This window comes from Terrapene carolina, unplaced genomic scaffold (genome assembly GCF_002925995.2).
Source record: "Terrapene carolina triunguis isolate 2854851 unplaced genomic scaffold, T_m_triunguis-2.0 Scaffold951, whole genome shotgun sequence".
NCBI lineage: Eukaryota > Metazoa > Chordata > Testudines > Emydidae > Terrapene > Terrapene triunguis.
In genome coordinates this window covers 1245531-1262041 of record NW_020665302.1, presented here as the reverse complement: position 1 = coordinate 1262041, position 16511 = coordinate 1245531, and the positions used below count along the sequence as shown (strand labels likewise).

Here is a 16511-nt window from a genome sequence, read left to right as displayed (position 1 = left end):
TTTCATACTCAGCCCAAGCTCTTACAGGATAGCTGCAGCCCTGTCTCTGCTTCTCCCCGAGAACAGACAGACAGACAAAGGGGAAGTTTTTTCCTAATTTTAAAAAGTTCTAGCCTTCCCATTGGCTCTTTTGGTCAGGTGCCCACTTCCTCCCTTTTATGTATGTAGGGAGACTTTTTAACCCTTTACAAGTAAAGCAACTACAGAACAACTACTAAGAGGGATTTTATAGCTAACTGGCTGGTTGGGTGTCCATAAAAGGGAGCTCCCCACCCCCCCTTCATTTATCACACACACCCCAAATCACAGACAGTACTGGCCAGCCTGGTTCAGGTCAGGTCCACACTGGCTGGGATTTCTTCCTGAAGGTTTAGGAAACAGAGTTAATAAGATACATGCACCTCTAATTTTACTAATTACATGAAGAACTAAACAGTATTTTTCACATTTCAAGGAGTACAATGACTTGGAATACAGGGGAAGCTCCTGAAATGTGTTGTATTTCAAAATCAGTCTTGAAGAGCTAAACTCCACCAAAGAAGTTTTTTGTTAGTCTCTTTGACTGTGTGAAGCCATTTCAGTGCAGCATGGTCAGTCTGCAGGTGCAAACGCTGTCCCTAAATGTATGAGCATAGCTTCTCCAGAGCATACACAATGGCGTAATATTCCTTTTCTGAGACTGACCAGTGGCATTCCCGCTCAGAAATTTTTTTGCTGAGAAACACAACAGGATAGAATTATTGATCTGGTCCCTCCTGCATTAAAACTGCTCCGACACCACGCTCGGACGCATCTCTGGTTACGACAAACAGTTGGTCCAAGTCTGGGGCCCTTAGTACAGGGTCAGACGTAAGGGCCTCCTTAAGCTGGTTAAAGGCTTTCTGACACTTCTCGGTCCACTGAACTGCATTTGGCTGTTTTTTCCTGGTCAGGTCTGTCAGTGGGGTGGTAACTTGCTGTAGTGTGGTACAAATCGTTGGTAATACCTAGGGACAGGCCAATTCTGGATAGCATTTACTTTAACCTGTAGGAGGTTGAGAGTTCCTTGACCCACCTGGTGTCCAAGGTACGTTACCCTGTTTAGGCCTATTTGACATTTTTTGGCCTTAACAGTTAATCCTGCCTCTCTTACGCGCTGGAAGACAGCTTGGAGGTGTTCCAGGTGTTCTGCCCACGAATCTGAGAATATGGCCACATCGTCAAGGTAGGCAACTGCAAATTCCCCAAATCCAGCCAGAAGGTTCTCTACCAGTCTCTGGAAGGTAGCGGGTGCATTTCGCAGTCCGAAAGGGAGCACATTAAATTCATACAGCCCTACCTGGGTGATGAAGGCTGACCTTTCCTTGGCTGGGTCATCTAGCAGCACTTGCCAGTACCCCTTAGTTAAGTCTAAGGTGGAGATGAATTGGGCACGTCCCAGTTTCTCCAATAGCTCATCTGTGCCTGGCATTGGATAGTTTTCTGGGCGAGTTACAGCATTTAGCTTACGGTGGCCCATGCAAAAGCGGATTTCCCCATCGGGTTTGGGAACCAGAACCACTGGAGAGGCCCATGCACTCTCAGAGGGGCGGATTACACTCATCTGTAACATGTCCTTGATCTCCCTTTCTATTGCAGTTTTGGCTTGTGGAGCCATCCGGTAGGGTTGGGCACTAATTGGGCGAGCATCACCTGTGTCAATGGAGTGGTACGCCCGTTCTGTCCATCCTGGGGTGGCTGAAAACATTGGCGTGAAGCTGGTGCACAGCTCCTGGATTTGCTGCTGCTGCTTATGCCCAAGGGTTATGGAAAGGCTCACCTCTTCTACACCACTGTTGCTTTTACCTTCATAGTAGATGCCTTCAGGCCACTCAGCATCGTCTCTCTCCTGGGCTGTAAACTGGAGAACCTTGATTTCTCAGGAATAAAAGGGCTTTAGAGAATTAACATGGTATACTTTAGGGTAGGGTCTGAGAACACTATGAGGTAATTAACAGCTCCCAGGCGCTCTCGGACCATAAAGGGCCCCTCCCATGATGCTTCCATCTTATTGGCCTGGAGCGCTTTCGGGACCATGACTTGGTCACCTCTCTGAAGGACGCTCTCTGGCATGTGTATCATACCAGGCCTTTTGCTCTTGTTGAGCATCCTGTAGGTTTTCTCAGGCAAGGGCTAGAGAGTCTTTGAGGGTGTTTTGGTTACAAAGGTTGGTTACAAAGTCCAAAATGTTAGTTCCTGGAGAAGATGTAACCCCCCTCCCATTGCTGCTTTATCAACTGTAATGGCCACTTAACTTCACAGCCATAAACGAGTTCAAAGGGTGAAAACCCCAAACTAGGATGTGGTACAGCCCTGTAGGCAAAGAGCAACTGCTGCAACACTAGGTCCCAATCACTGGAGTGCTCATTCATGAATTTACATCAGATGGCCACCAAAGTCCCATTAAACTTCTCCACTAGCCCATTTGTTTGATGGTGGTAAGGAGTGGCAACCAAGTGGTTCACCCCATGAGCTTTCCAAAGATGTTTCATGGTCCCTGCCAGAAAGTTAGTTCCCGAATCCGTAAGGATGTCTGAGGGCTAACCTACCCCAGCAAAAATGTCTGCCAATGCCTAGTTCACGCTTTTAGCCCTGGTGTTGCTTAGAGCTACTGCTTCTGGCCATCGGGTGGCAAAATCCACGAAGGTTAGTATGTATAGCTTTCCTCTGGGTGTCTTCTTAGGGAAAGGACCCAGAATATCCACACTACATGCTGAAATGGAACCTCAATTATGGGGAATGGCTGGAGAGGGGCCTTGACCTGGTCTTGGGGCTTTCCCACCCTCTGGCACACCTCACAAGACTGGACATCAGTAGAAACATCCTTCCCCATTCACTCCCAGTGGAATGACTTCCCCAAACAGTCCTTGGTCCTGTTCATGCCAGCATGGCCACTAGGGTGATCGTGGGCTAAGCTTAAGAGCTTTTCCCTATGCTTAGTTGGAACTACCAACTGTCTCTGAGGATGCCAGTCCTCCTTGTGCCCACCAGAAAGGGTTTCCTTGTATAAGAGTCCTCCTTCTACAACAAACCTGGACCTATTAGAAGAGCTGAGAGGCGGTGGGTCGCTCCGTGCCGCCGTCCAAGCTCCCTGGAGGCTTTCATCCACTTCCTGCTCTGCCTGGAACTGCTCCCTTCATGCTGGAGACATTAGTTCCTCATTGGGTTGTGGACTTGGGTTTGGTCCCACTGGAAGCGATGCAGGTAATGGGGGGGGGGGGGGGGGGGCGTGTCTGTTGATTGTGAAATACTCTCCACTGGTGCACCAGGTTGTATTTCAGGCTCCGGTTGAGCTTTTTGCGCCAGTTTAGCTGCTGCTGCAGTTGCAGGCCCTGTGGCACTGACTCCCCTGACTGGGTTCTTGTAGGAGGCTCAGGAATTGGGTTAGGTGTGGAGGCCCGTTTAGCCTGGCTGCGGGTGACCATACCCACCCTTTTTGTTAGCCTCACATGGTTGCCTAAGTCTTCTCCCAGCAGCATGGGAATGGGATAATCGTCATAGACTGCAAAAGTCCATATTCCTGACCAGCCCTTGTACTGGACAGGCAACTTGGCTGTAGGCAAGTTAAAAGAGTTGGCCTTAAAGGGTTGCACTGTCACTTGGGCCTCTGGGTTGATCAATTTGGGGTCCACCAGGGATTGGTGGATAGCCAACACCTGTGCTCCAGTCTCTCTCCACGCAGTAATCTTCCTCCAGCCCACACTCAGTTTTGCTTCACAAATACCCCCAGAGTGAAGGATCTGGGCCTGAAGGCTCTCGTTAGGACCCCGGGGTGATGAGTTGCAGTTGGCTGGTGCTCTTGAGGCAGTTGGCCTTCACATGCCCCAGCTCATTACATTTGAAGCATTGCCCAGCTGACTGTGGGCTGGGGTGAGGTGGGTGGTTGGAGAGTAGGGTGGTGGGACGAGAGGGCATCTGGGGTTCCCCTGGCTGTGTGGAGGGCCCCTCCTTACGAGGTGGGGCCTTGGGCTGACTCCGATGGTGGGGTGTCATCTCGGGTTGCCCCTTCTGGTATCCGCACCAACTGCTACTAGCTTTCTTCTTCTCCGCCACCTCCACCCATTTGGCTCTGATCTCCCGACTCGATTACAGTTTTGGGCTTCCCATCTAGGATGTACCTTTCTATTTCCTCAGGAACACCCTCTAAGAACTGCTCCATTTGTATTAGGAGAGACAGATCTTCCAGAGACTTAACATTTGCTCCTGATATCCAGGCATCCCAATTTTTTACAATGTGGTAGGCGTGTCGGGAAAATGCCACATCTGGTTTCCATCTTAGGGCTCTGAACCGCCTACAGGCATGCTCGGGTGTTAGCCACATCCTAATTCTGGCCTTTTGTTTAAAAAGTTCGTACTCGTTCATGTGTTCTTTAGGCATTTCAGCTGCCACCTCTGCTAAGGGTCCACTGAGTTGCGGCCTCAGCTCCACCATATACTGGTCTGGAGGGATGCTGTACCCAAGGCAAGCCCTTTCAAAATTTTCTAAGAAGGCCTCTGTATCATCGCCTACCTTGTATGTGGGGAATTTCTTGGAATGGGGAGAAGACCTGAAGAAGGACTGTTACGAATACCTGGTTGACCCAGTTTAGCCTTTTCCAGCTCCAAGCGCTTCGCCTCCGCCTCCAAGCGCTTTGCCTCTTTCCTCTCTTCCGCCTCCAAGCGCTTCATCTCTAGGAAGAAATTCCTGTCTTCCGCAGTTAGAACTCGGCCTGGGTTAAGGGCATCCCTCCATCCTGGCACCGGGATCTCGGGTGCGGGAGGGCTGATCCTTCCCTCTCCCATCCCCTCCCTGCATTTCTGTCATGGAGCTGGATGTCTGGGCTTGATCTGGGACTGCCTTCTCCGTGGCGTGCCCCTTTGGGAAGTCTGGTTGCTCTACGGTTTCGGTGCCCGATCGCAACCTCATGCACAGGGCTGCCCTACTCTAGCCCAGCTATTTCGTTGCCACGAAGCTAGAAAAAAAAAAAATAAACTGCTTGTTGGACTCCCTGTCTTGGCAGGCTAAACCCTTTTCGTGCCTGTTCCCCCTCGGGCAGCAAAGAAAAGGAAAAAACCTCCCTGGCTTTGCAGGCTGCCAAAAGGAAAAATGTGTCCTTTTAACACCATGAGGTCTGTGCTTCTGGTTCAAAATGATCTCACCACTCTGCCACCATGTCACGGCTGATTCCCCACTCTGGCACTTCGAGTGCTGAAGGTGGGGGCCTGCAAGGATTCTAAAAATTAATACTGGCCACTCCAGGCTGGTATTAAACTCCCAAGATTACAGCTTTTCTCTGACCTTGGATGGATAGATGCTGCCACCACCCAAGTGCAAAAACCCCTTTGAGAACCCAGGAAGGCGCACTTGGGAATTCCTTCCTGTGAGGTACCCTCAAGCCCTTTCACACACACACACACACACACACACACACACACACACACACACACACACACACACACACAGGGAAGAGCTGAGAAAGAAAACAAAGGAAATCAGCTGTTGCCACCAGCTAATTCAACAACATGTGCACAAACCTCTTAGGACATTAAAATTCAATCCTGTTCTTAAAAAAGGTAAATTTTATTAAAAAGGACAAAAAGAGAAAATACATCTGAACACTCAGGCTATTGCTATTAAAAAAAAAAAATACAAAAATTAACACTCAAGAATAGCTTTCTTGAGTTCCAGTTTAAAGGTTACAAGTAAAACAAAAGCATCTGGGGTTAGCACAGAGGAGTCCACAAGCCATAAAGAAATAAAATAAACAAATTGCGTCTTTTTGACATTTTCTGATCTACTTACATATCTGGGGTTTCAAATGAGTCATTTCTAGTTATGATTTGATGAGTTTTCATACCTGGCCCAAGCTCTTACAGCATAGCTGCAGCCCTGTTTCTGCTTCTCCCCGAGACAAAGGGGAAGTTTTTTCCCCCCATTTTAAAAAGTTCTAGCCTTCCCATTGGCTCTTTTGGTCAGGTGCCCACTCCCTTCCTTTTACCTATGTAGGGAGACTTTTTAACCCTTTACAGGTAAAGCAAGTAGAGAACAACTACTAAGAGGGATTTTAGAGTTAACTGGCTGGCTGGGTGTCTATAAAAGGGAGCTACCTCCCCCCCCCTCTTTCATTTATCACAGCCCCCCTCCACAAATGCAAGGATCCCACTGTCGGGCAGCATTCCCTGATATTCAGCTTCTATGACTTCACCCCACTACTCCAAGCTGTACGCTCTGGCACTACACTAGATAAAATCTCCTTTGCATTTACAACCGTCACAAACACAGACTTATGTCACACACTAGTCATCACATGGCCAAGCTATATATTCTTATGAATCCATCCCTCCAATTCCTCAACCATGTGTTGCTCTTCTACCAACTCCCTCCAGTTTGTCAGTCTCTCTCTGGTAATAAGTGAACTCCAGATATATCATAGCTATGACCTTCCTTTTACCCACTAACATTGTAATTCGATCCAACAAAGCAATTGTTTGTCTCACTACTTTTGTTCCACACAACTCCATGCTGGCTGGCACTCATGGGTCTATTCATCCTCCAGTTACCTAGCACTTTCTTCCTCTTATTATTTGTTCACTTATTTCATTAGGCTAGACTTACCAGGTGGTGACCATGAGAGGCAGTAATCTTTCCAAAAGTACCTTTGTTGGCATCCAGTCTTGTTCCCATACTTTTCAAACATAATTGCCCGTGGAACAATAGATTTGTCAATTAATCCCTGAGGGCGCCTGGAGTTCGGTTGAACTGGTTTGGATTATTGCACTGGGGAGGAGCGTGACGGAACCATGCCCTTGCAAGAGTTCTCTTTTCTGTTTACCTGGTTGTTTTGAAAACAGAACAACTGGAATCTCAGGAAGAGTGAACATCATTCATCTGTGGTGTCATGTTGGCAGGAAATCCTGCACCCAAGCACCAGAGGAGGTGATACTGTATCACGTAACAAGCAATATGTGAGTGCGGCCACACACGGTCATTTGTGAACAGCAGAACGTTACTGGTCTTAAAACTAGAGCTTTAATTTTTTACAGTTTTAGATTAGCAGGTCGCACTCTCAACCAATCAGACAAGGTGAACAGCAGGGTCATTCTCCAGACACTAGACCCGTGGCGTTTTGTTCAGGTTCAGGTATCGTAACTATAGTATTGGAATCAGCAAATGGATCCAGATTTGGAAGTGGAGAAGGGCTCGGTTTCCTAAGGGAGATCGTGGTCCCAACAAACATTTCAGGTCTCAAGGATCCAGAGACAGAAGGTGTGAATCTGCTCTTTCTGCAGATTAGCAGAAGCATTCCAGCTACTCAGCTCTCCCTCCCAAGAATGACGTGACTGAGAAATCAAGAACTGACTAAATTACACCAAGTGAGCCTCTGCAGGGACCTTGGCACCGGCAGCTTCTGCCACAGAGGACGTGAGTTCAGGATGCACCTCAGCAATCCAGCCTAGCAGGAGGATCTCATGTGCACAGCAAAACTGAACTGGGTCTCTGAAGAGAAGTTAATAGCTGTTCACTACGATAATTCCCACTCACTCATCCACTGGCAGGCACTGACGGCGGGCTCATCTGAGAGAGAAAACTGACCCAACCCTCCCAGGACTAGAGTCAGACTCAAAATGAACCCACCTCCTCCCAGACTGGAATCCTGTAGGTCACCCAATTCCATTTCCAATGGAAACCAGGAAGACAGTAAGCTGGTATCCTTAACCTCTGATGCGCTCTGCCGCTAGACGAGGTCTATTTGTTCAAGCTCAGAACAGGGCATACCGAAGCTGCACAATCCTGATCTTCCCCCGGCCTGAAATAAAACAAAACGGAGGAAAAGACAAGGAGGAAAGCAGAAGAGAAACCCCCTGCAAGAGAGGACTTCCCAAGAGCTAGTGGGATGCGGCAGCTACCAGCCCACCCCACGGAGAGAAACATCAAGCTCAAGGAAAAGGGAAGTCACAGAAAGTCAGTGAGACACTGCTGTATCTATTGCACCTATCACCATGGTATCACTGCTGATCACCATCAGATGTTTAAGGGAACTCGATGAGCCTCACTACACCCTTAAAAGCAGGAGTACTGGCGTGCGATTTCCACAAAACCACAATATACTTAAATGCCCATTTAGGGTTTCACACTGCACATAAAGGCAAAATACACAACCTCGTCCGTCCCCAAAACCTCTCCAGAGTAGTTGACCTAGCGTCACGGCCCACCCCTTCCATATGCACGTTACATGTTTGTTTCAGACTCAAACAGAAAAAGGAGCTAATCTCACGAGTGCCACTTGCTCTCACGTGCACAACTCTGAAATCATCACTTTGATCCACCACAAAATGTCAAGTAACGACATTTACAAAGAGGTGGTTTGTTTCAAGAAAGCTACCCACAAAAACAGGGTAAGGAGAGTCTCAGCTGCTTTCCCAAAGCAGTCACAGGGGTTAGGCACTCATGCGGTTAGCCTGCTTTATCAGCCCTATCACCTGTTAAATGCAACCCCTTACCCGCCGCTCAGGAAAGCCCTTTGAGTGACGAGGCCCAGAAACATGCCACATCCAGATAGCACAGTTCGCCCTCAGTGCCTCCTGGGAATGGGGGAGACGCAAGAGGAAGTTTTTATTTGCAGAGAAAATAGACGAATAAGCAACCCTGGCTGACATTCCTGCCATGGCACAATGAATGTGCCTGTTAAACCCCCGCTGACAGCAAATGGAAACCGCTCCAAGGCTTTGCAATAGCCGGGTGTCTGTAACAAAGCCCTGTTTGTACGGCATGACGGATTAAAAAAATCCCCAGTCCCCATAAAAAGAGCAGCCGACTGACTGTGACCCAGCCTGCTAGCCACAGAGGGAGGCTCTCCTGGCTGTACTTTGGCATTAAGCTGAACATGCTACACCGATTGGCATAACGAAGCAGGGATGAAGCATGGTCTTGGACAGCCACAGCTCCCAGTCTGGGCTGCTTGTCTGGGCTCAGTTTCAATGTTAGATTCTGGCAAAACATGGCTCATCTTTAGTGTTTCAAAAAAGGAGGGGAAAATCCCTTTGTATTGCATGTTAAACATTGTCCTGGGACTTGGATAAATATAGGCCCCTTCAGAGCCCCACGCTGCTCAGATGAGCTCCCAGCAAGTGTCGGCCCCTCAGGATCCACTGCCCTTCAGCAAACACTGTGCTCACAAGGGACAAACGCCCAGCAGCCACTGGGTCATTTCAGGGGCTGCCAGGCCGCAGCAAAACCTCTGCCTGTTCCAGGGGATGAGCTCAGAGAGCACATAGGACTCCAGCGTCTGCCTCCCTCCCTCCCAGCTAGCTCTTTACACCTCGCTCACCAGCATAGCCAGGATCAACACGTGCCAAAAACGGGGCAGTCTGGGGGGCCTTCCGTCTCTCCCAGGAGCCCCCCTTCTCGGATGTTTGCTTCTCGGGGACTTTAACCAAACAAAACCAGAGACACCCCTGACAATTCTCCCGTTAACACAAAAGCGTCCCGAGAGCACTCTCGGTGTGAGCAAACTCCAATGGGAGAGCCGCCACATCCGCTCCCGCTCCCCGTCCCGTCCCCAGCAGCACTTTGTCATGTCCAGTGGCACATCTGCTGGTCACCACACTCAAGAGTCACCCACTCGGCTGTAACAGGTGATCCACTCGGCATTAGGTGGCCACTGGCCTGGTTCGCCCTTCAGCATCGCCTGGCCCCTTTAGTACACTGTCTCGTGAATTAACCTGCTTTTTTCCCCGGCCCACACATGTTCTCAAGCTATGAAGCAAGAGCCCTCCACAAATGCTACACCTGGGAGTGCTAGTGTGGAACTCAGCCTGCAATGCCCAGGGAGCGGTTCCTGCTGCATTCCTACCCAGGTTCACGCAGTCAGGCCAACAGCAGGCGGCTCTGAGGGAGGAAATATTCATGAGGATGCCTTTACAACAGTGGGAGATCCACACACAGATGGCTCCCTCCTGAGCAGAACTGAGAGGCACAATCCAGGACCAGAATAACCAATACAGAAGCCCCACACAGAAATCCATAACAGGCTTTGAGCGCGCCGCTATGCACGGGGCAGAAGGCTGAGAGTTTAGTTCGTTTCAGGCAGACCTGTCACAGCTCAAACCGACAGGCTCTTTGCTTTAACAGTGACCCTTAGTAAATTAAAGGCTCTCAGTAACTTGAGACACAACAGAACCTCGTAGGTGCATTAGCGCTAAGTGAGCTCTCTGGAATAACTCAGAACTCCTCGCAGTCTGATTTACCTTCACCCAGGAGCTATAGGAATTCAGAGATCAGGAACACGTGCCTTTGCGCTGCTTCTAGCCACTACTCTTGCTAGCTCCTGCGAACATGCACCCAAAGGCTCCAGACAGGGAAGGCTTTACCTGTGCTATTTTCAGCTAGGAGTACATGCCTAAATAGCTACGTGCAGCTCTCCGGCAGCAACGACTTCAAATTCTCACTGACATCTTCCTAAAGATGCATACTGGACTGCAGCCCTTGGGCAGGCTGAGCGCTCGTCCTTCTGCACATGCCTGATGTGACCAAGAGGGGGAAATCAAACGCCCAAGCTGCAGGTCCTGATGTACAGCAAGGTGGGCGCAAAAGCAGTGATCTGGAAAGAGGTTTAATTTAAGAGTGATTTGCTTGGTGTTAAAGACCCTTTTCAAATACAAACCCATCCCAATCTTAACTTCTTTCTGCAGAGCAAGAAACATTAGCTCAAATGACAGAACCTGTTGCCAACTCCAGAGAATTCTCAAACCGAACTGGTAACTTCTTGCTCTGCCTAGAAATCTTCCATGTGCTTCATGAAATTTGTTTTGATTCCCCCGTTAGTATCTGCACTCGCTAGTGCTGCAGTGTGCAGAGACAGAGGGTTCACAAACCGTTCTTAATGTGATTACATTTGGGGGTACTGGTACCAGGAAATGCAACACATTAAATTATTATGGGCAATGAGTCAGTGGCTCTCACACTAATGAGTAACATCCATATAATCTCACGGGACTGCCTACTACGTAACAGGGACCAATTTTTATAAAGGACTTAGGGCTCATGCTACAATGAATCACAGACTGTTTGCAGTACAATATCTTTCTGTATATCAACCGAGTGTTGCCCACAGCAGCCACCACCAAAGATGGTTGTCCAACATGTACAAGAATAAGTTCAGCCTCTGCCTTTCCAGTGGGGTCTGTTTGTTTTATTGAGGCTGACCAGGTGTCTTTACAAACACACACCAAGAAATCAGCTGACCCCCCATCTACACTGGCACAGTTGTGACCCAGAGAGAGAGCCATGTCCACTACCTGCTGTCAAATGTCGCAGAACTAGTTTTGTGTTTAGTGCAGACGCAGCCCTAGTCCCCCAGAGGTTGTCATCAATGCATTTACCCACCTCTCACCTTCCCTGCTGGCAATTTGGTAAGTTACTCACCTGCTTTGTCTTGCTTACAATTATACCTACACACACACACGGAGTGCTAGCGTCCATGTATTCATTATTTGTACTGCAGTAGCACCGAGGAGCCCCAGTCGTGGCCAGGACTCCAGGGTGCTAGGCGCTGTACAGACGCAGAACAAAAAGCCCCAAGCTACAGAGGTACATGAGAAATAGCATTTATCATGCCCCTTCCACTGCCTCTTCTAGGTTACCCCCACCAGGCCTACCTCTAACGTACCAGACCTCAGGGGGCTGTGGGAAGCTGTGTTTATTTTTAAATCAGGCTGCCACAAAGGTGTTCCCGCCTTCCCTCTCCAAATACAGGATGCTCCCTTCCTACCTCCCTTACATGGGCCCCATTTCCAATTGGGCAACATTCAGTCTGTGATCAGTGTCTGACTTGTGTTTTGTTTTTTCCATGTACATTTTTCTCTTGCCCTCTAAGACCTGCACATGGATTTATTGGCGTGAAAGAAAAATATAATGCCAATAAAAATTTAAACTTTTGAACATTTCTAAAATATATTGCCTGTTAACTATGGACCATCTACAGAACACATGACAGTGTGACAAAGGTTTGATTGGTATAGCTCACGTATAACTTTGCCAGCCATACCTAATGCAACCACCCAAGCACATGACTGTCAGACCTTTATACTGCACCATCATCATGGGAATATTTTTGTGTGACATGTCAACAGTTGAACTAAGTTCAGATTTCATTCACACAGAGCTTATATACTCTAGACTAGGGGTGGGCAAACTTTTTGGCCCAAAGGCCACATTGGGGTTGCAAAATGGTATGGAGGCTATGCCTCCCCAAACAGCCTGGCCCCCGCCCCCTATCACCCCCCCCCCCCCCCAGCCCCTTTCGGAATGTGGCCCTGCGATCACAGGCGGAGGACTCAGGAGGAGCAGGGGCAGCCGCAGAGAAGCGGCAGTTTCCCCTTCAAAGCGCTGCTTCTCTCCGGCCGCCTGCGGTGCTCCTCCTGAGTCCTCCAGCCGCGTTCCCCGCGCTCCCACCACCCACACCGCCCGCCTGCTCCCCTGAGGCTGCGGGTGAGTCTCCCTCCCTGCTCTCCCCCGCGGGGGGTGCGCTGGTGCTGAGCTGCTCGGCGGCGCAGTGAGCTGAGGCTGCGGGGGAGGGGGAACAGCAGGGGAGGGGCTGGGGGCGAGCCTCCCCAGCCGGGAGCTCAGGGGCCAGGCAGGCCGGTCCCGCAGGGCAGGCCGGATGTGGCCTGCAGGCCATAGTTTGCCCACCTCTGCTCTAGACCCATTGTAAACAGGCTGTGACTGGGTGACAAAGGCATTGTTCTGGCTTTAAAATGGGAGCTGCTGTTTTTGATCTCCTTAAGAGTCCCACCCACAGCTGTGAAGTGTTCCTTGAAATATTCACTGCCCAGGCTGTGAACCCAAATTCTTCAAGACAAAAGCAAGTGAGTCCTGCCCTCCCTCTATAACTATCTCAAGCTGCACGGGATTCACAGTACCTACTGTAACACTACCCACCCCAAGGACTTTTTAAAAAAATTGGCTCACTGCTGTATGACCCAGAACACCAGATATACGGTACATACAGTTCTGCAGAAAACTCCTAAGGGATGTTAACAAGCCCTATTTCCCCCTTACACAAGTAAAGTTCTTCCACAATTCAGGACGCAGGGCAGGAAGATTTATCTACATCAGGGTTTTATAAGCAATCCAATTCCATGCTTGCCCTCTAAGAAGCACTCTACCTGACTGGCTGTTCCTCATACGGATAGCTTTTGCTTTGGCCAGCTCCAAAGCAGTGACCCATCGTTGCCTCTCCACTTCGCAGCTTGCCTTTAGATGGTATGTTCTTCCCCCACTGGAGAGTACGATGTTACAGGAGTCCTCCGTATCGATGTGCGCTGTTGACAGGTTGATGGTTCCGCGACAGGTGTGAGCCATTTCGGCCTGGGTCCTGCACAACAAGAGAGAAGGGGTATAAAATCCTCTGGGTCCACACTCAGACCTTCCCTGATCACACACCATTCCCCTGCTGGCGGTGTGCCATTCTGCAAAACTAACCCTCTAAAGCAGCTGCAAAGAAAAACACCCAGAGAATCCAGAGAACAAAACTGACCCTTCAAAGCCAGGAGAGCTTCCCAAAAGGAACAACCCAACACACAGAGTTTGGAATAAACTGTTCAGTCGCTTTCATTGCGCAGCCCTTGTCTGTTACCTTTAGTGTTTATTTTGCTGGATTGCATATGTAATTGCTTGATTTTTCTTGCTGTCGCAAAGTTAAACTACTTAAAGCTCTTTCCACTCCAGCATTTCCCCCCTAATTCTTACTGTTGCTTCTTTCGCTTTCCACTTTCATTGCTAGGGTCCCATTCAGTAGCCCTGACTCACAAGACTAACTCTCTCCCTGCCATGCCCCTTTTTCTGCTCTCAATTGTTGCCTCTTGTCTGATGTTTAGATTGCAAGCTGTTGGGGGCAAAGTTGTGACTTTTCTATTAGTGAAGCTCTTTAGTGCTGTACAAATGCATTTTAACAATATTACAAAAAGTATTGACAACACTCCTGTTTACTATAAGGGGATTACTCACGTGAGTAAGGGCTACAGGCTCAGCCCCATATTCTGGGAGGGTTAAACTCCCACAGAATTCATTTCACCCCAGACAAATTCATAGTACTCAGTCCAGTAGGTATGTGCTACCAGGGATATGTGATCATGCAAGTACTATGGCTTACTGGAAAGCCTCAGTGACGGCTAACAGAGCAGCTGATGCCTTGCGAGGGAAGTCATTGACAAATATTCTATTGGGGACAAACATCTTCCTATGTATCATTACCTAGGGGTGATTTCATCCCCTAATTTGCAGGAAACCAGGCTGTTAGATTTACTCTGCATTTGTAAAGTGCCCATTGCTCACGCTGCTATATGCCAGGGGTCGGCAACCTTTCAGAAGTGGTGTGCCGAGTCTTCATTTATTCATTCTGATTTAAGGTTTCGCGTGCCAGTCATACATTTTAACGTTTTTAGAAGGTCTCTTTCTATAAGTCTATAATATATAACTACACTATTGTTGTATGTAAAGTAAATAAGGTTTTTAATATGTTTAAGAAGCTTCATTTAAAATTAAATTAAAATGCAGAGCCCCCCAGACCGGTGGCCAGGACCCGGGCAGTGTGAGTGTCACTGAAAATCAGCTCATGTGCCGCCTTTGGCATTCATGCCAAAGGTTGCCTACCCCTGCTATATGCCAGTGCTTCCCAAATGCTGGTTCCCGACCCACTGGGGGTCATACACCTCCCACCTGTGCTCTCACTCCCCCGGGCAGCAGGCAGGGGCATGGGGAACAGGATCCAGGCAGCAGCTGCACAGAGGAGCACCCCCAGGGACCACGCAGGATGGGAACAGGCTTCTGACTATCCACTCGCTGGCTCCGGCTGCTTCCTCTGAGCTGCTGGATCCTGCTCTCACTTCCCCTGGGCAGCAGGATCCAGGCAGCAGTAGCAGTGTGGAGGAAGCAGCTGGAACCAGCCAGAGGACAGCTGCAGGAGCTGCTCAGTGTCACCAGTATCAGAAAACTTTCTACAGTTGGACCGGCCTTTCCCTGGCCTAGGCTGATGGGCGGTTTGCGCCAACCCCTGCCTCCCGCGGTCTCTTCATTTCAGCCTCACTCCACACCTGCCCCTCATGCCCTCCCTACTTTGGCCCCTGCCCCCACCACTCCCTCCCCTCAATGCTCCCTCTCGTTTGCCTTGCCATGGGGTGCATCCCCTCCCAACCACACACCATCAGCCAAACAAATCAATTGTTCACTCTGCTTGTGCATTATCCCCCTTCCCTCTGTTCCTCTTTGTGGCACGGACTGTCTGCAGCTCTGTTTGTACAGCACCAAGTACGACGTGGCCATTCTTGGCTAGTCCCTAGGCACCACTGGCATGGGATTTAGAAACCTCCAACTCCTCCTTATCACAGCCTCACGTTTTACTCTCCCCTCAGTGGAGGTTTATTACATGAAGTGCAAGGAATTGTTCATACAATTAAGTAGCAGGGTCCCAGGCCTGCAGAGTTGATGATCTAATTAAACCTCAAAAGCAATTGAAGACCAGCAGACCATGACTGGGAGCGGGAAGGGCAATGGGAAGGAGAAGCAAGACAGGGAAGAGGAATGCTGCTTCTGGGTGAGCAGACGGTGGGCTGCTTTGCTGGTATCTTGTTAGTTATGTCATATTTTGAGCTGCAGACTGCAAGATTTTCTCCTGAGCTGGGGGCAGGGAGGATTTGGGGCAGAAACGGGAGGATGCTGCTGAGTGTGTTTCAGTGACATTCTCCTGGTTGCAAATTTCCCCAGCAACAGCCTGAGAATAGCAGCAATTTGCTCAGTGACTTTTCAATTACTGATGACATTTTGTAATTCTCCCCTATGCCTAGTGATGCTCAATCCCAATTAAGGAGTATGCCCGGGACAAGTTTGTCACACTGAACTTCAGCTGTTTTTGCTATAGCCTTGTTTCAAAAATATGGTCAGATTTTTTAAAAAATAAGAACGAAGTAGATTGTCCACTTTCCCATGGCTCAAAAATGGAGGAAGGGATTTTGCTTAAGCTTTCTGAAAAAAAAATTACTTTCCATCAGACACCATCCCTGGGAAATTTCAGCCCCAAAGAGGTTTTGGAAAGTTGGAGGCATGTGAAAATAGGGAGTTTGGGGACAGTGTTTTGCAGTCTTCACTGCAGGAGTCACTACTGCAGCAAGATGCTAATTCACCTATAATAAAGGCTGGTAGATGATGTGCAAGTGTTAACACACACACACACACACACACACACACAGACACACAGGAGTGAGTCCCAGAGGTAGCAGCATATGAGAGATGTGTCAAGGTGTATTGTGTAGATGCATACATGACAGGCCTCATGAACCAATCAGATCACAGCTGATATCCAAGATCTTTCACAAAAAGCTCATAATTACACCCGGCCAATTGTGTAATGCTTCATGGGTGGGAAGCAGGAGGCCCTGATTCCTACAGAACAGTTTATGCCCTGAAGTTAGAGAGCTCATTAAACATGTGCTTAGCGTGTACCATTCCAGATGTTATT

The 16511-nt window shown here is 48.9% G+C and overlaps 1 protein-coding gene across 1 annotated transcript in view; it reads right to left on the bottom strand.

Annotated features, from left to right (window-relative positions):
* OSBP2 (oxysterol binding protein 2) overlaps positions 1-16511 on the bottom strand; it is a 417386-nt gene that overhangs the window by 326196 nt on the left and 74679 nt on the right. The window contains exon 3 of the mRNA XM_026661193.2: positions 13165-13373. Coding sequence (XP_026516978.1) covers positions 13165-13373 — 209 coding nt within the window. The remainder of the gene's footprint in view (positions 1-13164; positions 13374-16511) is intronic.